The sequence below is a fragment of the Schistocerca piceifrons genome, chromosome 4 (genome assembly GCF_021461385.2).
Source record: "Schistocerca piceifrons isolate TAMUIC-IGC-003096 chromosome 4, iqSchPice1.1, whole genome shotgun sequence".
In the NCBI taxonomy this organism is placed as follows: domain Eukaryota; kingdom Metazoa; phylum Arthropoda; class Insecta; order Orthoptera; family Acrididae; genus Schistocerca; species Schistocerca piceifrons.
Window position 1 is genome coordinate 220,443,898 of NC_060141.1, and position 23,700 is coordinate 220,467,597.

The following is a 23,700-nucleotide window of genomic DNA, read 5'->3' on the forward strand; positions in this document are numbered from 1 at the left end:
AACATTCTTACTGAAATAGTATTCCATATTTGCACGAACTAACCAGTATAATTCAACGGAAATTGTTACTGTATTGGTAGTTCATGTTTAAATGGATCTCCATCCACTGTTCAGTTACTCAGGAGTTTGTAAGAGTTTCATTTGATGACTGTTTAATTATGTGTGTTTACCACACAAAGACTTTTGTGAATAATTATCTCAGTGTTAAGTGCAATATGTGGCTACCCATTTATCTGTGCATAAGTAAAGTAGATGTGTCTTGAACTGGCTATAAACAGTAGCTCAATCACCACCTAAGTGCAATTAAAGTGTTGAACTGTAAATTTCGATGTGGACTGCATTATTGGTAGTAGTTTGTCTCCCACCCCCCCCCCCCCCCCTCCCCACCCACACACACACACACACACACACACACACACACAACCTTTCAGCCAATTTTGATGGGAGTGCTGCTGCTGATGCTAATTGTGCAGGTAAAAATAAGGTAAGCTACCCACACAGTGGGATTTGATACGCTCAGAAACGCCAGTCCTCAGTGACAGTGCTGTTCAAGCTTGCTGAGATCAAACAACTACTTTCTCGACAACTAAACGTACACTGTTCAGAAAATAATTAACTTATTGTACTACATAGATCATTGTTTTTTCCTATCAACTATAGCACTATAGTCATCTGCCTATAGTAATATAGTTTCACCCAAAATTCATTTAACGTAGAACTTACACCAAAAGATTTCTTTGTGAGCCTCGTTCACAATAACATCATCCTCTGGAATCCAGTCTTCCCTAGATCATAAATATAAGCATAAAATTTATAAGCATATAACCTGAATAATTAGTAACACACAATTCATAAACAATTTGCATCCACAGGTATCGTGCCATTTTCTAGTTACCTTATTATTCCTGCTCATAGGGAAGTGCATAGTGAAGTGTCAGGATAACTAAAGACTTCCCTTTTCCCTAGATTCTACTCCCCTCTTTTTGAAATCCGCTGCGAACAGTGGGGACCTCAGCGGTTCACTTAAAAGGACAAATCTGACTGATCTGGACTATTGTGGGGGGGGGGGGGGGGGGGGGAGGAGTTGGCATGTGTAGTTTAATGTTAGTAGGTGACGACATAACTGTAACCTGAAAGGGGCCCTAAAAATGTGTCATAAAGTTCTTAGTTTTTTTCTGTTGGCAGATACAATTTAACATCATAGCCCATTGAAATACGTGATACTGATGTAACCCTGTTTTCTTATTTTGTGCCTGTCATGTCATTCCGAATCTTTTGTGTACATCTTTTTCACCTGTTGCCAAATAATTTTCAACCTTTTAGAGAAATTTTTCACTGGGGAACAACCCTTTGATCTTATGAAGTTTTGAATTGTATGCTCTTGTGACGTACGCGAGCAGAGCATCCCAGTTACTGTGCTGTGTGTTAATGTAGTGCTTAACATATTCACAATCATCCAATTAACCTTTTCTGTTCGACTATTTGCTTGTGTATGTAAAGCACTAGTCCACAGTTTCTTAATGTGCAGCAACTGGCGTTACTGCTTCATTAGATCTGACATCAAATCTATCCATCAGTCAGCTATTATTGTCTGAGATATTTCAAACTTGGGTATCCACTGGTTTACCATTGCATGTGCTACTGTGTTGGCAAGCTGGTCCAGTGTGGCTGTTATCATCAAAACATACCATTTTCCTGCTGGCGTTTGATCAAATGGTCCGGGCTATATTTGTCTCCGGTAGCCTTTGTAACATAATCCTTCAATGACTGAGCTGCTCCATTTATGCTCATGGTATGCAATTCTTTATGTAAGCATCGACATCTTGTGTGCACGTTATGGCACCAGTAATTTTGCACTGCTCTGTATTCTGTTGTCCTACAACCAGTATGTCCTGCTAAAATTCAATTGAGCCTGCCTCAGTACTTAATTTCATATCAGTACTTCATTTCATAATTTCTCTGGTGCTGTTATGTGAAGCCTGCATCTCGTCTTCCTGTAAAATACTCCATCCTCTGTGCTGAACTGTGGCTGCCTGGCAAATTGCTGGACAGTTCGGGTCATTCCTGTGCAGTTCAATTCATTCATCCTCGTCTGTACCAGCATGTTCCATGTCGCTTTCTTTGCTGCTCAGACCATTTGCCCAAATAAGCTGTTTGGATGTGTATGGTTTCCTGACTCAAGGCACAACCTGAAACAAAATTGCTGGATTCACAGGACAGTATGAACAGTTTCCAGAAATCTTGAAAGGCATGAATTGGATTGGATGTTAACAAATCTCTTTGTTTCAGAAATGTTGCTTCACACTCTAGTGACCAGTGAAACTTTATCCCTTTCCATAACAATTTTGTGAGGGGTCTTGTAATTTCAGAGAATTTTGGGGCATATTTGCAATAAAAATATGATTACAATTGCTTTATTGTATTGGATGTTGGAAAATTTTTTATAACATCAGCAAGTTGCGAGTTGGTGTGGTCCCCATTTCAGCCAATAATATGGCCCAAGTAGTAGACTTCTTGTAAAATCAAATGGCACTTTTCCAGGCTAGCAGTTACCCATGCTGCAAGTAGATGATCAAAAACTTCACATATATGCACTATATGCTCCTGGATATCTTTGAAGAATACAATTATGTGATCTAAATAACCAAACATTGCTTTGGTTTTAATACCCACAATTACTGGAAAGTAGCTGGTGCATTTGATGATTTTGATAATGACCAGGTGGGGTTGAGAATGCTGCCTATTGACAGTCTTCAGGCACTACCTCTAATTGATGGTATCCACTTCACAGGTCCATAGTTGTAAAATTTTGACATTTACCCAAATTATCATATGTTTCTGTTATATTTGCCATTGGGTAGGCATCTGACTCTGTTTTCTTTAAGTAGTGGTAGTCCCACCAGAACCAATATGCTTTGCTGCCAAATGGTGATCTTGAAGCTGTCGATGTATTAAGTCTTCCATGACAGGCTGTGAGGTTTGTGGAACATGATACTTTTTTTTATAAACAGGCGCCTCTTTTGCAGTGGGTATATGATGTTGAGCTAGTGGTGTGGTAGACAGTGGGCCAGGAGGATAAACAACCTGGTATATTCTTCTAAAAGTCTGTCCATGTCCTCCTTGTTCTATCCCTCTAAATGTGCCACTTTATTTCTCAGTATGGTCAAGCTGCCACACTGTCCTGGTGTTGTGTAATTTAATGTGGAATACCTGTCCAGTTTGTCTTCATGTGGTGCCTCTAAGTTAGCTGTCAGGGTACCATGTGGCAGCTGTACCTCCTCTGGGCTGAAGTTATCAATACTGACAGGCACTACTTCGCTTCTGTCAATTTCCTGTACATAGGATAAACCATGCCATGCAAAACACTTCACCTTGTTCAATTCTTTATTTTCAGGTAAAGGTACAATGCACAAATAATTCATCACCAGATCAGCACTTACATCAGCCCAGGTTATCTTCCGAGTACTTTTTGGGTATGCTATCCTGCAAGTTGTTTTTAAGGGCCATTGTATGCAGTTTACATGGCTGTCTCTGGCCAAGTGATGGACCTTGCAACAATTAGATTAGATTAGGTTTACTTTCATTCCAATTGATCCATAATGAGGAGGTCCTCCAGGATGTAGAACATGTCAGAAAAACAATAATACATGACAGATATTTCCAACTAAAACTGATAAGCTAATGTACCTTCCACAGGTCCCAAGTGGAATCATCATCTTTTTTTTTACACTATATGAAAGGATCATTTTACAATACCCATTTCTATCGTTGTATCATGTCACTTTGGCATGACCATTGGGAACAAACTCAGAGAAGTCAAACCTCTCCCAACAGCCTAGTTGACTTCCTCCCGGCCATCTCACCATGAGGAAGTAATGTTAGCTCGGTTGCGAATAGGGCACTGCCGCTTTAGTCACTGCCACTTGTTGAATGGTGACCCTGCACCCAGCTGTCCTTCCTGTAGCCAGCCATTAACAGTCAGACATTTCCTGATCCTCTGCTCTTATTTTAGCCACGTACGTCTCAGGGTCAGGCTGCTGCCCACTTTGCCGGACATTTTAACGGATGACGTGTAAGCTGTGGCTCGCGTTTTAAGTTTTTTAAACAACAGTAATATGATAAAAGAGATTTGATTCCTACCTGGTGACTCTGGTGTCTTGTCGACATCCTTTAGATACTCTTGCATAACGTCTTGACATGTTAGATTTATTTTTTCTTCCTTTCTGTATTGGACCTCGAAACGGTATCTTTTACCCTTGCAGTCCCAGCATTCAGTGGTCCTATACTGGGTGCTTATGACCTTAGATGTTTTGTGCCCTAACCCCCCCCCCCCCCCCCCCTGCACACACACACACACACACACAAAACCCTCATTTACTTAGATCGCATTAAGGTGCTGAATTTAAAAACAAATATTTTTTTATTTATAAGGTAATAAACATATCATATAACTATTACAAAACTTATTTGCAATGAACACATTACTGCACTGGAATGGTGCAGAAGTTAGATTTAAAAAAAATCAGTTGGCCGAAGTGGCGGGAAAGAGCAGAAATAAAAAGGCTGGGTGTGGTGGTGGAATGACAGCTGTGTAGTGCAGTAATGGGAACAGGGAAGATTAGTTTGGATTCTGGAGAAATGCAGGAACAGGTGCAATACTGGTCCTAGAAATTTATCTTAGAAGATAAGTTAAAGGAAGGTAAACCTATGTTAATAGAATTTTTAGACTTGGAGAAAACTTTTGACAATATTGTTTGGAATACATTGTTTGGAATTCTAACAGTAGCAGGGATAAAATACAGGAATCGGAATTGAATAGTTGTACACAATATGGAAGTTATATGAGTCGAAGGTCTTGAAAAGTGACCTGTAGTTGAGAAAAGAATGAATCAAAGTTGTAGCTTATTTCTGGTGTTATTTTGTCTGTACATGGAGCGAGTTGTGAAGGAAACCAAAGAAAAATTTGGAATGGAATTGAAGTTCAAGGAGCAAAAATAAAAATGTTGAGATTTGCCACTAACATTCTCATTCTGTGTCAGACAGCAAATGACTTGAAGGACCAGTTGAATGGAATGGATAGTGTCTTGAAAAGAGGCTGCCAGGTGAACATAAACAAAAATAAAACAAAGGTAATGAAATGTAATTGGCTTAAATCAGGTGATGCAGAGGGAATTGGATTATGAAATGAGATACTAAAAGTATGAGATTAGTTTTGTTGTTGGGCAGTAAATAACTGACCGTGGCTGAAGGTGGGAGGATCTAAAATGCAGACTGGCAACAGCAAGAAACCCATTTTTGAAAAAGAGAAATTTGTTAACACCGAGCATAAATCTAAATGTCAGGAGATGGAGTGTAGCCTTGTACAGAAATGAACTGTGGACTACAAACAATTCAGACAAAAAGAAAAGAACTTTCTGAAATGTGATGCTACAGAATAATCCTGAAAATATAATGGGTAGAGTGAATATCTAATGTAAATGTACTGAATTTAATGAGAGAAAGAAGAAATATGTGCCATAACTTAAGTAAAAGAAGGGAGTGGTTGATAGGACGCACCCTGAGGCATCAAGGAATCATCGGTTTGCTGATAGAGGAAAGTTTTTTTCTGGGGGGAGGTAGAAATTCTAATGGGAGACCTAGGCTTGAATACAGAAATCAGATTCAAAAAGACTTAGGCTGCAATAGTCAGGCAGAGATGAAGAGGCTAACACAGGGTAGATTAACATGAACTAAAGTCTGCAGACTCAAGACCACAGCAACAACAACAACAACACAGAAATTTCTTCACAGTTTTATTAAATGGTGTCTGTTCAGTTTTGAAGCATTCACCTACCTCTCTTCTCCTGAACTGTATATATTTTCACAAATTTTCCATTTTATATTCAGAAATACTTTAGGGATATACTTCATATCTTGCTGTATCCTACTTCAGAGGTTGGTCTGTGATGACTGACAGATTTTCAGTGTCAAAATTATCACCAAGATTTTTTTCATGTATTAAAAAGAAAAGAAAGAAAAAACCAAATAAACTTTTATGTTTGCATCATTAGTATACATAGAAAAATGGCTGATAGGCTTGGCATTTGATTTCAAGAAATTAACTTTTAATAGTCTGTGTGTATACTTACAGGAAGAAGACATATGCAATGTTTATAACTTGCAAGAATGGCTCTGTATAAGTGACATCCGAAAAGAGAGCTGCTCACATATTGTGAGAGCAATGAAGAGTGTAAATTACCTCAAATCTCCTAGAGGTCGTTCTTTTCTGTCATTTGCAATGACACAGGATGAGAAGCTAATGGAGGTAACTAAACTTGAAAAGAAAAGTCGCTCTTTCGTTATTATTGATAGCAGTAGTTTTCTCAAAATCTGTAATAAGCTTTTACTTCTTGATTTATAATTGCTTTGTGTGTGAATGTCACTTTTATATTGTAGCCAGTCATTGGTGTAGAAATCTGTGTGTACTACATTACAGTGTCGTAAGTTTAAGGGGCTGGATTGGTACACAGCATACTGTGGTAATACATACCACTCCAGAGGATTAATGTGTATTCTTACGGCTTTGTAGTTTGCGAATGATACTCGAAACCAAAAAGTTATAAAATAAAGTGTTGAACGTAAAGGCACAGGGATTCTTGTGAGCAGTGGACATTAAGCTAGGGGAAACCAATGAAATGTTCTTTTAAGTTAATTCTGTTGCTGATACCAAATGATGAAAGGTCTTGGTGTAGTGTGTTTGATGTATATGTGAAAAATCAGTATATATGTTATTAATTCAACTTGAACTCCATAATTATTGATTGAAGTGAAAAATGTGTTGTAGCTTTTCTCATTTACATGCAAGATTCGGTTAAGAAGAAGTCTGATTAACCGTAAAAGATATCACAGTGAAGTGTAAAAGGTGAAGAAGAGTTAATTACATAGAATATGACATATGTCAATACAACTTGTTCCTCAGCCTGTTGGCCCTTGTCTTATTATAGTCCGATGTTGCTATTACATACTAAACTTGAGAGAATTGCATTTCAGTGAAATTTTGCTGGCAACAAGGCACCAAGCTTGCACACATGTTGAAGAAGAATGATAGCTTTATGGAAACTATTCACACTCATTTATGCCTCCACTGCAGTATCACACATTGTCACTCGCTGTAGATTGCATTTCACATTTTTGGGGCTGATGGCAGTTTGACTGTGTCTTAAGAGTTCATTTGTTTAATCTTCTGACCTCAAAACTGGTTATACCACTTCTGACTTTGACAGAGTTTTGTCTGATATTGTACTGCCAATGTCCTCTAGGTTTCAGCTGGTTTCCTGTTCAGCTCTGCAAGGAATTTATTACACAACACTGCTTGACAGTACTACACTTAGAATTTGTAATTCCTTGTCCATTTGTAATTCCTTGTCCATGAGTGCACCTGAGATGCTAGGTCACTCCTTATGTTGCAATGTATGATATGAATTTGAGTCTAATTTACAGCCAAAATTGTTTGTTGTGTGAGTAAAAACTTTGTTGATTATGTGGATACATAAAATAAAAAAAGCAGTAATCTTACTATTTGTGACATGTCACTGAAGGAAAAATTATGTTTTTTTGCTGATGCAAAACTCAGAGATCCCAATATGAAAACCCACATTAGACAAAGCAAGTGCTACAGCAGACAGGAAAATAAATGGTAGAAGGAGAGTATTAAACAGTGGAAAGTCTAGGATGGAAAAATGACAAATGTTGTGAAAAGGATAGATTGCTACTCACTAATATAGGGGAGATGTTGAGTCACAGACAGGCATAACAAAAAGTCTACTAAAAGTAAGCTTTCAGCTAAAAACCCTTCTTGTGAAGTAGACAACACATGCCCCCCCCCCCCCCCCTCCCACACACACACGCACACATGATGCCTCTTGGCTGAAACCTTAATTGTTTAACAGCCTGTTTGTTGTGCTTGCCTGCAATTCAGTATCTCCACTGTATGGTAAGTAGCAAGAGTGAGAGTATTAAAATTTAGTTGTTAAATTCCAGATCTTTTGCCCAAAGTTCCAGATCTTGTCTCTCCCAGGAAGCAGCCTCTCACACACGCTAGGAACTGCTTTGGCTGAAATTTAAAGCAGAGAGTAGGGAAATTTTTGATAAAATGTGAAATGTGTGTGGGAAAGATAGAGTAGACTCCTCAGGAGGAAGAGTGTTTATATCAACAAGCAGAAACGTTAGGCCTAATGGTGTCCATAATGAATCTGATTGCACTCATATGGACAAAGGTAATCATAGTTGAGGGTCTTAGATTAATAACTGAATTTTTCTGGTGGCACCAGGTTCAATATTATAAGTATAACCTTACAGTTGTAGATTTCCAAAATTGAAACATATATGTACAATATATTCTTACTTTTGTCTGATACATAGTTCTGACTACAACTTTCAGCTGTCTGCGACTGTACTCATAGCTGTCAATAGTAATACAAGAGGTTTGACACAATTTTTAATGGTGGTTTCGTACTTGACTTTAACACACTGTCACAAACAAAATTCTTCCAGACTGAGCAAAAAAGTTGTGTGTGTCTAGTCTGTTGTACTGCTCATACAAACAGATGTGCCATGACCAGAACAAAGGAAAGAAAACTGTAATTATAAACAAGTTATGGTGGCAATGCTCTGATGATTGGTTAGGGGTTCAAAATTTTTGCTTTCGGCATCTCACGAATAGTGCATTGTAGGTGACTGCTTATAAAAACACAGTCTATTACATTTTCTGTATTTTACTTGTATCTACAGTTTACTCTCATGATGTAGTTTGAACTCTCATATCTATAGATTTCAAAGAAAATTAAATCCAAACAAATTTCTTCACAGACATTCACATTCTGTACTGTATCTTTAAGATGTAACGACTAGCTTGCAATGTGCTACATTTTTGCAGGATCTGCACAGATCCTGTAAGTCCCACTTATCTGGCTGCTCTCAGGCAGAGTCAAGAGCTTATGGCCTAATATACTTAGAGGCATGGCGCACCATCAGTGTGAAGAAAAGAAAGGTGAGCCATTTACCATTGATTTCATCTTAGTTGTTATTTCCATAGCTGTATTTTCTATATTAATGAAACAAGAAATATATTACTTGAGTTATCCACTGATGCTAGTCAGAACATGATAACAATAATAAAAAAGATGTTCTTAACACAGACCAAGCATAATGCATAGGTGTACACAGTTACAGTCTTGTAAATGAATTTTTCTATATATGTTTCATCCTCGGTTCCAATATACGATGTGTCTTCTGGTATTTTGCCTTCCCCCCGCCCCCCCTTTTTTTAATTGCACTTATCTAATAGTTACTTGCTTTAAAAGTTATTTCATATGGCTGCTTAGTGTACATTTGCAACCACCAGTGAGTAGTTGTGGATCATATCTTTGAGTCAATGGCTAGAGAATCCAAAAACTGGTCAGCCACAAAATAAAAAGGAAAGTTTTTCTCCTTTCTTATTGTAGCAATATTTGCACATTCATATATGTCAGTGTGACATGGTCACAAACAGAATTGTATCCACAGTAAGTTACTGGTTTTGTGCTGTCTTCAAGTGTATGTGCCATTTGTGTTCCATGTTTAGACTGGAATAGTCTTTAAGAACTGCATAAAATTTTGTCGCCTGAAACAGGTTAAAGTAATTTTCCTGGTGGCTGTAAGTTTTCCCATTCAGTTTTGGATGTGAGTTAGTCCAGTGCTGAATAAATTTATATATTGTTATAGACTGATTGTGAAAGGATCCCTTACTAGCAAGAATTGCTGGGAAAGTTTTGATAAAATTGTAACACACTGACTCCATCGCCGTTAAGAATCTTGACATTGTACTTCACTGCAAATCATGACATGGAATTTCTTTGGTTTGAAGGGTCATAAGTTAATTTCTCATTAATTATATCAAAAGGATGAGTCATTGCAGAAAACTAATTAGTTTTCTTGTTAGTTAAGTACGTTGAGAGAACACACGTTTTTTATCCCTGCGGTCTGGATTTTAACATTCCAAGGTGAAAGTACAATCTTGACCAGAATAAAGGAAGTTAAGTAACAGATTTCAATGCAGCCTCAGTAATTTGAAACTATTCGCAAAACATACATACTGCAACTGTGACAGATTTGTTCATAAATGCTTCGTGAAATAACCGGTTTCAGCTATTAAGGTGATTGTTTGAAAACTAAACTCAGCTATCTAACTGCTTCTTAATATTACAACAAGTTAAAATAAATTGTTTGAGGATACTGTCTTTCTTTTTCAGTTACACACAGCGCAATTTTATCTGGACTATACAAAACAGAACATTGAGTGTCCATTAATTTTGCACATGCAGTGGGGCATAGCAGTTATCATGCTGCAGGCTGCTAGTTTAAGCCCAGCCACAAGCAATGATTTGTTATTTATCATAACTGAAAGGTTTTTGAAATTTCTTGTTTGTGTGTATTGTGTGATATTCAGTGTTTATATAAATAACAGCAATTTCTGCCCAGGAATTGAGTTCTGTCAGTTCAATGATGTTTGTAATAAACATGCTTTCAGCACTAAGTATTGTACTTCAGTGAAGATCCTGCTTTCAGTTTTGGAACTGATTGTGGTTACGATATGAAATTGTTCGATGTAGATGCTAGATACTTCAAGATATTCATATCACCATGGCTCCAACTAGGCAATGTAAAAGCCATTGCCTACACTGACAGGAACTGGAATACATCATTCCCAAGGTCTTTATATTCAGAAAACCAATGGATTCTGAAACAGCAGTAAGTCAGCTGCATATCAAGCATCTCAGTGTTTTCTGGAGACTTTGGTCAGGACTGAAACGATTTAAGTGAGTTGCCAAATACAACTGTTGGGATGACTTGTTTGGCAAATGTGTGCTTGTACTTGGATTGTGCAATCTAGGAGTAGTCCGAGAACAACAAAGAGAAACTCATTATCTGTAACGTATTCTGGATCAAACTGAAGAAAACATTTGGTAACAGTCAGCAGCAAGTCCACATAACAGAAGAACAATTTAAGAACAGAGCCCAACGTCATTGCGAAACTACAGTGTCATACATGCAGAATGCTGTGGCCTTATGCCACATCATAAATCCATATATGACAGAAGCCAGCAGACTCTCACACTTGATGAAAGGAGTCACAGAAGACATATACCAAGGAAGGCTGTCATGATGACAAGAGGAATCATCAAGTAGTATCAGCGAAAATGGGCGTGGGGGGGGGGGGGGGGGGGTAGGCTGTGAGTGGGATATGACCTGTCAACTGAGATCCGTATGACAGGTGTGGAAGACCACCATTGACCTCGCATCTCTCATATGCCAGATAGTAAGAGAAGAGATACAGTAGTTTAAGGCAGTTAGAACTATTGGACTGAGTAAGCAAGAATAAGAGCCATGAATGTTGACGTCATATGTCAAGATGTAATAGAGTAGGTTGAAGAAGAGGCACATCAGTCTTTAGTCCTGATTTCCTCCACCAGCTAAACTTGCCGGGAAGAATGGGTTCGGACTTAGGCTTCAGCAGTCAGATGAGAACCCAGCAGCCAACAAATGTGGATGCAATCAACTCCTCTGCCAGTACCCCACAGAATCGACATTTTCAGGACAGAGGACAACCAACTAGTATGTTTCCACTGCTAACACTCCAGACATGTTCTCTGCTACTGCAGAGAAAGAAGGCGAGTGACTGACAACTGCTCTGGCAGATGTCAGTCATTGCAACAGCTCTATTCAAGCCAGTCAACTGCAGATGGTTCAAGTCACTCCATGGAACAAAGCACATTGCTGTACACTAGTTGGGATCACTCCCCAACATACTGTAACTGTTCCCCATCGACACACAGAGGTACTACCCACACTCCTAGCTGCAGAATTCAGGAAAACTAAACAAGGTGACCACCTTTGGAGGTGAGGCCGCCCCTAATGAAAATCCTACATAGAAGACAGTCACCAAGATATCAGTAATCAGATTGATGTCTTCATTGCCAGCCAACCTTTCTTAGCAATAGTTGACTCAGGAACTTCCTTTTCTGTAATGTCAAAAGCTTATTGTCACCAGCTAAAGAAGATTATGTTTGGTGATACAAAAGTGATTGTCCTGGAAGTCAAAAATAGTAAATACATCTAGCTGACTGAAACATCTATTGCAAGAATATCTATCTGTGGCAAGACATAGCCCTTCAAATCTGTCATTTTGACAGAATGTTTTCATAATGTTATTCTCAGACAAGACTTCTTGCAGACATCACGAGTAATCATAGACTGTGGAAGATCAGAACTCTAGATTGAAGAAGTTATTCCAACAATCTCAATGGCAGTTTTTGCCATTGAAGATATTTTATCTCACTATCATCAATCAGATGAGTTCCAGTCAGCAATCCAGATGCTTAAATTTTGGAGCTTTTTGTTAATTGCAAAAAGCTTGAAACTTTTGTCAATTGCAAAAAGCTACTCAGGCTGACAAAAGAAATTTCTGTGCCAGCAATAATCATAAGAATTGCAGGTGGTCAGGGAGAACTTTGGATCACTAATTGTCAAGAGCAGCCACAACTCATCCCTAATGGTATGTGCCTAAGAATAACTGTACCAGTCCATGAAGAGAAGCGTAGTACCATCGATGAAGAATTGTTCCCCACTACCACTATAAACAACACAGAGAAAGAAGTTACTGTCAGACTGCCAACAGAATCTGGCCTGATCGAGGAACAACCTTAATGAGTGTTGGCCATCCTTCACCAATTTTTGGATGCTTTCAAAACCAGAGTGGAGAAAAGACATACCAAATGGCCTATGGTAAAACACCATCTCAACATTGGGGGTCATCCATCAGTTAGCCAGCACTTGCATACAATGTGGCTGACTAAATGACCAATAATCTGAGAGGAAGTAGAGAAGCTGCTGCAGTATGACATCATTGAACCCTTAAAGACTCTTTAGTTCTCTCCTGTAGGCATTGAGAAGAAGAAAGATGGCACACAGCATTTCTGTGCTGCTTAGCAACAACTGAACAGAATCACAAAGAAAGGTTGCTACCTGTTGCCATACAGTGAGAACACACTGAACTTCATGAAAGGAGAAAAGTATTTCTTAATTATGGCAATGCAGACAGGCTACATGTAAATCAAGGTTGGTGAGGCTGCCTTCATAATTCCAGATGGCCTCTGAGTGTAAAGTTATGCCATTTGGACTGTCAAATGCTCCCGCTACTTTGAACATATGATGGGTAACCTACTTCAGCATCTCAAGTGGATGAAATTTCTTTGCTGTCTGGGTGACATAGTCTCCCTTTCCCCTTTGAAGACATTTGCAGACTATCTAGCCCACCAGACAACTGTGTTGTAGTGTGTTCAAACTGCATGCCTTTGCCTGAAGCCAAAAAAATGCCTGCTCAAGAATTAAAAATCTAATTAATGGTGGTGGAGTCTGTCTGTATCCAGCAAAAACGCCCAGAGAAAAATACTGACTCGGCATGTTCATGATGTAAAAACTTTTCATAAAGGATCTCTGTTCTAAGGCACAAGCCTTCTAAGAACTAATGCAGGGAGATGCCAAATTTTCCTTGAAAGAGGTGTAAGAAAGATCCTTTCTTGTCTGTAAGCAGGTGCCAACATTACCACCAATTCTAACATCATGTGATGAGAACGATGAGACAGAGTTTCACACTGATACTAGCGGTAATGGGATAGATGTTCTTGTGCACATTCTGGGAGATTCTGAAATGGTGTTAGCTTATGCTTCCAGAGTACTCTCCAAGTCTGAAACGAATTACTGTACTAATGAGAGTGTGTGTCTTGCAGTTGTTTGAGCCAGACCATCATTCTGTATGCTGGCTGACTCACGTGAAGGCCCCATTGTGTCAGCTGATGAGGTGGGCACTGAGGCTCCAGGAGAATGTTGTCACAGTGGTATACAAAAATTGATCCAAACACAAGAAAGCTGACTGCCTTGCAAGGAGTCCTTTGGCAGAACACAGCAGTGTGGATAAAATCTCAGATATCATTGAGTTAAATGACATTATTGCTGAGCAGAGGGGGAGATCTAGAATTACTGAAAACCATAGAAACTTTGGAAAAGGAGAAACTGACCAAAGGTGAATTCCAGTTAATAAATGGAATGTTGTATAAGAGGACCTATGATCCAGTGGCACGGAAATGGTGCTAGTCATCCCGGCTCATATACAGCCAGCTATCCTGAAGTTTTTCCCCATCGCACCTACAAGTCGGTTGCAGATAACGGAGGTATGTGCTGCACTTAACGCCAGGGCATTTGCTATCAGTTCTACCTGCAGCAACACCATTTCACCACAGTGGAATTAATATCCTGGGAAAGTTCCCAAGTTGACAAATGGAAATCGATAGATAATACTCTACACTGCCTACCTCACATGCTATGCTGTCACCAAAGCTGTGCCAGCTGCTACACCTTTGGAAACTGCAAGGTTTCTTGTACAAGATGTCATTTTGAAGCACAAAGCACTCCATTGATAATCTGTGAATGTGGACCAATGTTACAATCGAGGCTGGTATTAGAGGTAATTTCAAGTTATGTCTCATCCACAGGATGACCACTGCCTACATCCCACAGACAAATTGCTTCACAAAATACTTTAATAAGATATTGGCAAATATGCTCTTGTTGTATGGCAATGTCAAACAGAGAGAATGAGGTACAGTAATGTGTGTTGTGATATTCATGTATTACACAGTGAAGAACGACACTGCAGGCTTAGCTCTGTTCTTTCTGCTCCATGGTCATGAGCTAGAAACAACAAGGGATATGTGTTCCCATTTCAGTTGGGCAACACTCGTGATGGCTACATGAAATGCCTCATCACAAGGGTGGAGGAAACATGCTTTCATATGGACCCTGGACATCAAGGAAAAGGGCCGAGAGCACTATAATGCCAAGTACCAGCCAGTGGGATCTACATCTACATCTACATGATTACTCTGCAATTCATAACTGAGTGCCCGGCAGAGTGTTCAACGAAACACCTTTAAGCTTTATCTCTGTTTTGTATTGTGTTAGTTACACATAGGCTTTCCAGGATTTGCATTACGCCACCTTCCTTTGGCCACTTAATGGATGAAGGCACTTATTACCTTGCAGTTTAGTCCCTTTCACTTTAAACCAACTGACGACCAACTGCTTCCCTACCATTCCACACTAGGGCAGGGCACGGGAGAAATGAACAATTAAATCAGTGTGGGAGACTTGGTTCAGATTTTTACAGCTGTGGAAAGTGGGACTATCAGAAAAGTTACTAGACCACTACTTTGAGCCATATCTTATTCAAGTCTACATCTACATTTATACCCCGCAAGCCACCCAACGGTGTGTGGCGGAGGGCACTTTACGTGCCACTGTCATTACCTCCCTTTCCTGTTCCAGTTGCGTATGGTTCGCGGGAAGAACGACTGTCTGAAAGCCTCCGTGCACGCTCTAATCTCTCTAATTTTATATTCGTGATCTCCTCAGGAGGTATAAGTAGGGGGAAGCAATATATTCGATACCTCATCCAGAAACGCACCCTCTCGAAACCTGGCGAGCGAGCTACACCGCGATGCAGAGCGCCTCTCTTGCAGAGTCTGCCACTTGAGTTTATTAAACATCTCCGTAACGCTATCACGGTTACCAAATAACCCTGTGACGAAATGCGCCGCTCTTCTTTGTATCTTCTCTATCTCCTCCGTCAAACCGATCTGGTATGGATCCCACACTGATGAGCAATACTCAAGTATAGGTCGAACGAGTGTTTTGTAAGCCACCTCCTTTGTTGATGGACTACATTTTCTAAGCACTCTCCCAATGAATCTCAACCTGGTACCCGCCTTACCAACAATTAATTTTATATGATCATTCCACTTCAAATCGTTCCGCATGCATACTCCCAGATATTTTACAGAAGTAACTGCTACCAGTGTTTGTTCCGCTATCATATAATCATACAATAATGGATCCTTCTTTCTATGTATTCGCAATACATTACATTTGTCTATGTTAAGGGACAGTTGCCACTCCCTGCACCAAGTGCCTATCCGCTGCAGATCTTCCTGCATTTCGCTACAATTTTCTAATGCTGCAACTTCTCTGTATACTACAGCATCATCCGCTAAAAGCCGCATGGAACTTCCGACACTATCTACTAGGTCATTTAGGTCTAGTCGAGGACTATCTCACTTCATCAAGAAGACAAAAGCACAGCAATGTTCTCTGCATCCTTTGTATGAAGCCCTACTAGAGTCCTGGGGTTCATCCCACACTTAGTGATTGCAAAGCTTCGACAGGAGGAACTATCTTCAATCTTCATCATAATGAGGAGGATGTGACAAGATGAACCAAATGCAAGGACCCACCGGTACTGCCATACAAAGGACCATAGATGAAATCTAGACCCAAAGTGGTGTAGTTGGCTCTAGTGAAAACTGCTGGAACAATGAGTCATTGAGTCAATGTTTCTCCAGGAGAGGGTAAAATGCTGCAGGCTGTTCTGCATGCAGTGTGGTATAGTAATTAGAATAGTTGGTTGGGGTGTTGCATGTTGCCAGTTCAAACCTATACACCTGCAACCTTATTATTATTATTATTTTACATCTGAAGCTGCTTGAAACTTCTAATATTTGTTATGTTTGTATGTTCTGGAATATTTAATCTTTGTATAAATAGTAGCATTTTCTTTCCAGGAGTCAAGTCAGTGTATATACGACCCGGGAAAACCGGGAGATCTGGGAAAAACTAGGGAATTTTTTCATCTGGGAGAAAACTGGGAAAAACTCGGGAATTTTTCATTCTTTTAGTTTTCAGTTAAATTTTTGTAATGTTGGCTGGTAAGAACCGATACTCTAACAAAGGATATTACTGTATCCCACTACTGCAGAATTATACTTCAACAAGAAAACATAAATGAGATAAAAAAAATGAAAATAACTGAAATTGCAAAGGAAATGTGCCATATACAACAACTACACACAGTTCTCATGCAAGCCTCTGCCAACAGCAAAATGTGTCAAAGGCTTTAGGAAGACTATGCAGTGCTTCATAACAAATTGCCTCCGATGAGCATGAAGTCACAACTGTTTACATTATATTCGTTTTAGTAATTACGAGCGGGCTCATGCGCATGCGCAGTTGAGTCGCGTTTGAGTAGTAGATTCTCCCGCTTCTTGCTACAGGAATGTGGCTGTTGGCTGTGCAAGCAAACACATGTTCCACATCCTGGAGGACCTCCTCACTACGGATCAATTGGAATGAAAGTAAATCTAATCTAAACTAAACAGCAAGCAGCTAGATGCTACCGGGAAAAGGGGGCACCAAATTCATATTCTCGAGGAAAAAAAAACTTGTGTTCACAAAGTGCCTAGCATCTAGCGCACGTTGGCCTATCGGTTATTCATATTATTTTGAAACACATCCCTGTTGGTTTTTGAACACATTTTAAGTTGATTTCTGAATGAATCATAAGTTGATTTTTGAATGCGTGCATAGTGTGCATGATGCCTCTGTCAGGAGAATCCTCATTGCATCTAGAAATAAACTTTCCACAGACAAAAGGGGATGGGGCTATACGAGCTGAGCAGAGTAAAGCCAAACAGATGACTGCCAGTTGCTGTCTGATCATGAGGTTGATTGGGTTTGCGAATGATCAGCATTGTTATAATTACTAGTGAAATCCATAGATTCAGACTTTGATTGGGTTTGCGAATGATCAGCATTGTTATAATTACTAGTGAAATCCATAGATTCAGACTACCAGAACAGAAATAGATGGCTAACAGGAATAACATGTGAGAAAGATTATGTATTATCTTCTCGGTGTATTCAAGAAAATGAAATTTTGACAGAAAATTTTTGTCCATATCGCTACACTAGTAAGAACCAGTTGTACAGTCCCCAGCTAGCAGCCGCTTAAGTTCTATTCTGGAAGTAACGTGGAAAACATGTTGTATGAACATGTAACAATGCCTAACCGGAGAATAATCGCGGGATAACAAAACTGGTGATTCTGGCAGGGCTAGTGAAGTTAATTGGAGAACAAATTTTGACAGTGGCAGGAATAGCTACACAATTGGTGATGACAAGATTGTTTGCTAGAACGAGGAAGTAGAAGAAATGGGGACATCACACAAATTATATAAGAATAAGTTGATTCCAGATTTATATAAAAATTTTGTAATACTACTTTTCGATCTCATGCTTGAGAAACTGGTGAGCGTGCATGAAATGTGAAACTATATCCTAACATAAAGCTTTTTGCTTTTAGTAGACCTAATAGGCATTTGATATTGGTACTTTGTGAATTATATTTTGTCATGTTATAAAAATGACCATTTGTTCCAAAACAGTCTCGTTTATTAGGTGTGTGTTAGAAAATTGCTGCAATATTAGAAAGGCCTATTTTGTTTTATCTAGCAGACAGTGACAAAATAGACGTAATCGGATCGAGAAACCACACCAGTCTTGGGTATTATTTGTTTTAACAACTTGTTCAGTATTAGATAATGACATTTTGATTTTCATGAAGCAAAACATTTGACTAACTTTGATGAGGTAATAGATTCTTTTGCAGAGAGGAAAGCACGCCATGTAAAGTTGTAGCAAGATAGAGAGAAAAAAATGCTAGGAGCTAAGGATTGAAGAAATGTGTACTTTCTTGCTTCTCTCTTGTCTTTATTGGTTATGTCACACAAAACAGCAAATTATTAGCTAATAGGCAATAAAGAGTGCATATTTTCTGAAGAGTTCGTGTTCTCTCAATTACAAATAATCCCATCCGCTATTAATTGCGAGATTTTTTTTTAAGAGGGGCAGGCTGTCAAACCGGCTGATGGGAGCAGGAGAGGCACCACAGGACATTTCAATTTCCACTGTCCTGAATATAGTTTGATGGTATCCATTACAAAATATACACATTTCAATTTCACAGAGTGAAATACAGTGGCACGTGACAGAAGAATGCTGTATGAAGAGACGTGGCACTGCACTTTGGCAAACGTAAGACAAAATACTAGGGTTGGAGCTTAAATACTGGCAACTATTTATTTACAACTGATGCAGAAGAGTTACATGTTTGCACCTGCTACTGTCCTGCATAGTAGTCACCAGCATTGTGTAGAACCCGTTGCCAGCATTGTGGAAGACGTAGTACACCATTAGCAGACCCTGTTCTGTTGATGGTGCAAATAGAGTGGTCTAAAGTTATGGTGATTCTCGTGTACAACTGTGATGGTGTTATCCTAAAGCATTATGTTGCTCCACAGTAGACCGTCAATGCACAATATTACTGTTTGTCTTTGGAGCATCACCTGCGACCAGCTTTGTGAAAGATGCGGCGACACTTTCCGCGCAACCCACCCATCATTTTACAGGACAATGCGCGGGCGCATACAGCGCAAGCTGTGGCTTCTCTGTTCGGTCGATGGGACTGGGAAGTACTGTACCATCCACCATATTCCCCGGACTTAAGTCCTTGTGACCTTGATTTGATTACGAAGATGAAGAAACCACTTCATGGCATCTCTTCAGAACTGTTCCAGAGATTCGACAGGCAGTAGACCACTCTATTTGCACCATCATCAGAACAGGCTCTGCTAACGGTAAACTACGCCTTCCACATCCTGGCAACGGGTTCTACACAACGTTGGTGACTACTTTGAAGGACAGTAACAGGTGCAAGCATGTAACTCTTTTGTATCGATTGTGAATAAATAGTTGCCACTATTTAAGTTCCAACCCTCATAACATGTCTTACATTTCCACTAACACATATGTTTTATGTTTCAGACTTCTCAGAAAGATGTGCACTACAAGATGAACATATTTTTGAAAATTCGATTTTTTTTTAGTACTGACCCATTTTGCAAATATCATGGATCCGGGGCTGATGGGCAGAGCAGTCTGAGTTATAGTGGGTAGTCTTCATGTGATCCATGTTTACATTTAGTGATTTTGCTGTTTCCCCTTCATTTACTCTCACGTCAAATGGAAACAAAATGGATATCTGTGGCCGGGAGCTATCAAGTGAATTAAAATACAATCACATAAGTACAGAAGGCTAAAATATGTTATTAGCATTAATCGCCCTGCAGAACAATAAAGTTATTTTTGTTTGTTTGCTAAAGAAATTTGACTTTTATTAACCTTTTCCGCAACGGCAGTCAATGTATTTGAAACAAAATGTTTAAATTCACAGTACTGGCTGGTTTCAACTGTTCGCTGCATTTCAAATGCACATTTTCATCTTCTAGCGTGTATGGCATTGCCATAAAATAAAGAACAAAACATGATATAATACAGTACTGGTGCTCCAAGAAAATTTACATCCTGAAAACCACACTGAAAAGCTTAATATCAGGTCATGGTCTACTTCATTGCGAATCTGGACATTCGAATGTGCACTTCAAGTATGCACTTGAATGTGCACATTTTAGTATGGTTCACAAAATTCCAATGCTCTTGGAGTATCCTCTGATGTCGTGTTTCTTTTATGACATAAAGTATGATCTTTTAATGTTTTACACGTATGTACATATGGGCTTCCTATATCATGCGCAAGCACAATGACACCTGTTATCTGCGCTCTTTGGTAACTGCTGGAACAAACCTGTTTCTAACAGGTCACGGGAAAATATTGCGAATGGTGGTTTGAAAAGTGTTACTTTCAAAGTAAATTTCCTTTTACATAAGTTGAACTATGTGCGAGAATGTACCATGAATTTCTTAACTCACAGAGCGTTTGACTCTCATTTAAAAATCAACTCTTTGATGACGAGCCATTTAGAATTTCGAACCCTGAAGATCAGATATTTATTTCATTATTAAACATTTTACTGGCACATTTGTGTGATGTATCTTAAAGCATAAACGTGCAAAAAAGATCAACATTATATGTGAAAGCTTAGCTTCCCTTGCAGCTTATTAACCTTAGAGACAAAACACTATGTATGTTAATTTAAATTATTAGCTTTCCCTGTTTGTGTGTTCATAATACTTAACAGTGATGTTGCTGTTGGCTGACTACATCATGTGTCCTATGCTCTGAATATCCATTGTCATCAGCTGGCGAGATTACATGACATGAGCTATCACTGGCTTACAAAAGCACATTGAAATATCGATTTCAATGATTTGGAAAGTAACATGCAGTTTTTGGTGGAATTCCAATGTACACTTTCATAATACGAAAATACACAGTGTACATGTTGCTGCACATCAAAGATATTTCCAAAACGTATCTTTTTCTCTGAGTTTCATTATCTAAAGTGCTGGGAAATTTTACGTCTGTGTATAAAACCATAATCATTCAAAGGCTTGATAAGTTTTGCAGTTCCAAAGGAAAATATACGTCACTTAACATGGAAAAAGTGTGTTTTCACCTTGGAGAAAGAGTATTTTTAACTGGGAAATCTGGGAAAAATCCAGGTGTTTTTTTTTGTGTGCGTATACACTCTGCAAGTTCTCTCTGAACATAGGTGTTTAATAAAGATGCTTTCAGTGCTAAGTGTTGCACTCTCCTACATTTGGATTTAGACTTGATTGAGATTATGTCATGACAGTTTCTTGTGTTCTGTGTTAATTGTGCCAGGAATGCTTCCAGAAGGTACCAGTATCCAGCTCCAAAGTGGCCACTGTGACTTCGGTTGGCCCATGCATATACTTGTATGTACACAGCTGGAGCATGCCAGCTGCTTCTTGAGTCCCATCTGCAACAACACATCTGCTCTTGTACATTCTGAGATATGTGATTTTTGGCTGTGCAGACTGAGCAACGTGGCGAAAGTGTGTCATGGCTATTTGTGGATCTGATACTTCACAAATTTGTCCAAGCACTAACTTTACCTTTGTGTTTAAAATTTTCTTCTGTATATGAAGACAACTAGCAATGTTGTTGCAGAAATCCTTCACTTTGCTTAAAAGTGTAAAAAAAAAGGGTTACAGTAGTGTTGGTGTGTGTGTGGGGGGGGGGGGGGGGGGGGGGCATTAGTAGCTGTTACAGGGATGACTGTGGAAAACCAGTTATAAACAGTGTACGTGCAAGCAATCCACACCCAGCAAAAGTGAGAGTGACTGACGTGGAAAAATAGCTCATACCTGTAATCAACATGTTGTTAGAAGTACATGCTTACAAGTCCACTATCAGCAATTACTTTACCTCATTCCAAAATACCAGTACAGTCTTGTCTGTGGCTCTATAAATATCTGTCACACAAGAAAAATCAAAACACTTTAATGACCTAATCGTACTGTATAAGCTTTTAAGACCAGTGTTTAGTTCAGTTAAAATTTCCGGGCTGAGAGGCAATGGTTGATGTATAAAGCTAGATCCTGTTGTCTAGTCTCAAAGTGCAGGAGACATCCGTAGAGGTAAAAAGGCACCAGCAACTTGAAAGACTTGCACTTTGTATGGAACCCATACCAAGGAGGACTAACAGGGTACATTGGACCTATACAAAGGGCAGTATGATTGATCACAGATTTATTTTGACTCCTGAGTGCGTCAAAAAGATGCTGGAAATACCTGAAGTGGCACACAGTTGAAGATGGGTGTCAATTATCCTGCATAAACCTGCTTACAAAATTTTAAGGGCCACTGTTAAGTGAGGAATATATTAACCTACTACAGATTCTTTTGCATCACTCCTATAGGAAACAAACAACCAAAACTCCAGGTAGGAATATCAACAATATAGGAAAAGATAGGTTGCTACTTACCATAAAGAAGACACATCAGGTCACAGACAGGCACAATAAAGATACTCACATAAAGCATTCAATCACAGCCGTTGTCAGTAGCGTGCGCGCGCGCGCACACACACACACACACACACACACACACACACACACACACACACACAAAAAAAAGCAAGTACACCTAAGACACAGACAGCCACCAACTACAGCATCTGGCCCGAGATGCTGGAGTTGACGGTTGTGTGTGTATGAGGTGTGCTTGCTTGTGAATGGTGTGTGTGTGTGTGTGTGTGTGTGTGTGTGTGTGTGCACGCGCGTGCGTGCATGTGTGTGTGTGTGTGTGTTTTACTGATGAAACCTAATATTTAGTTTAATGAGAAGCACTTTTTCCAATGCATCTCAGTGATTTGCAGAGTATAGTAACTAACAGAGTGGTAGATTTCTCCCAAAAAATTATTGAGGGTAATGATGAAGCTGAGTGCTCTTATCTCAAAAACAAAACCTCCCTCTCTCTCTCTCTCTCTCTCTCTCTCTCTCTCTCACACACACACACACACACACACACACACACACACAATTCATACAAGTGGGTAATTTCACTTATGCTGTGAGTTAAATTAAAACATTTCTTATAACTTCAGTGTGCTTCAGGTTTCATAATTACAATAGGCAGCTGGTGTGAAGTTTTTAAGTGGCCCTCCACCGTGCTCTGTCATTCCACAAACATATGTGTTAATTTTATCAGTCAGTTGCATGACTTGCTGCAGTTTCTATATGGTGGAAAGACTCAAAACTTCGTTCATCCCAGTGTATAACATACTTTCAGTCAAAGAAATTTTATGCTTCACAAATATGACTGTAGTTGAAAGAATAATGACTGACTAGGAATACACAGAATCCAGTAAGTCTGTTGGGAGGAAAATAAAAATAATGAAGGAAAGAAGAGGAAGGTATGGGGAATAAAACATCCACAAAACTTGGGTTTGGGAGACGGGTGTTGGCAGG

At 39.3% G+C, this 23,700-nt stretch overlaps 1 protein-coding gene across 1 annotated transcript in view; it reads left to right on the plus strand.

The window, feature by feature from the left end:
- Window positions 1-23,700, plus strand: part of LOC124795533 (condensin-2 complex subunit G2-like) — a 101,252-nt gene that overhangs the window by 20,004 nt on the left and 57,548 nt on the right. The window contains exons 5-6 of the mRNA XM_047259605.1: window positions 6,131-6,304; window positions 8,915-9,028. Of these exons, the coding sequence (XP_047115561.1) occupies window positions 6,131-6,304; window positions 8,915-9,028 (288 nt within the window). The remainder of the gene's footprint in view (window positions 1-6,130; window positions 6,305-8,914; window positions 9,029-23,700) is intronic.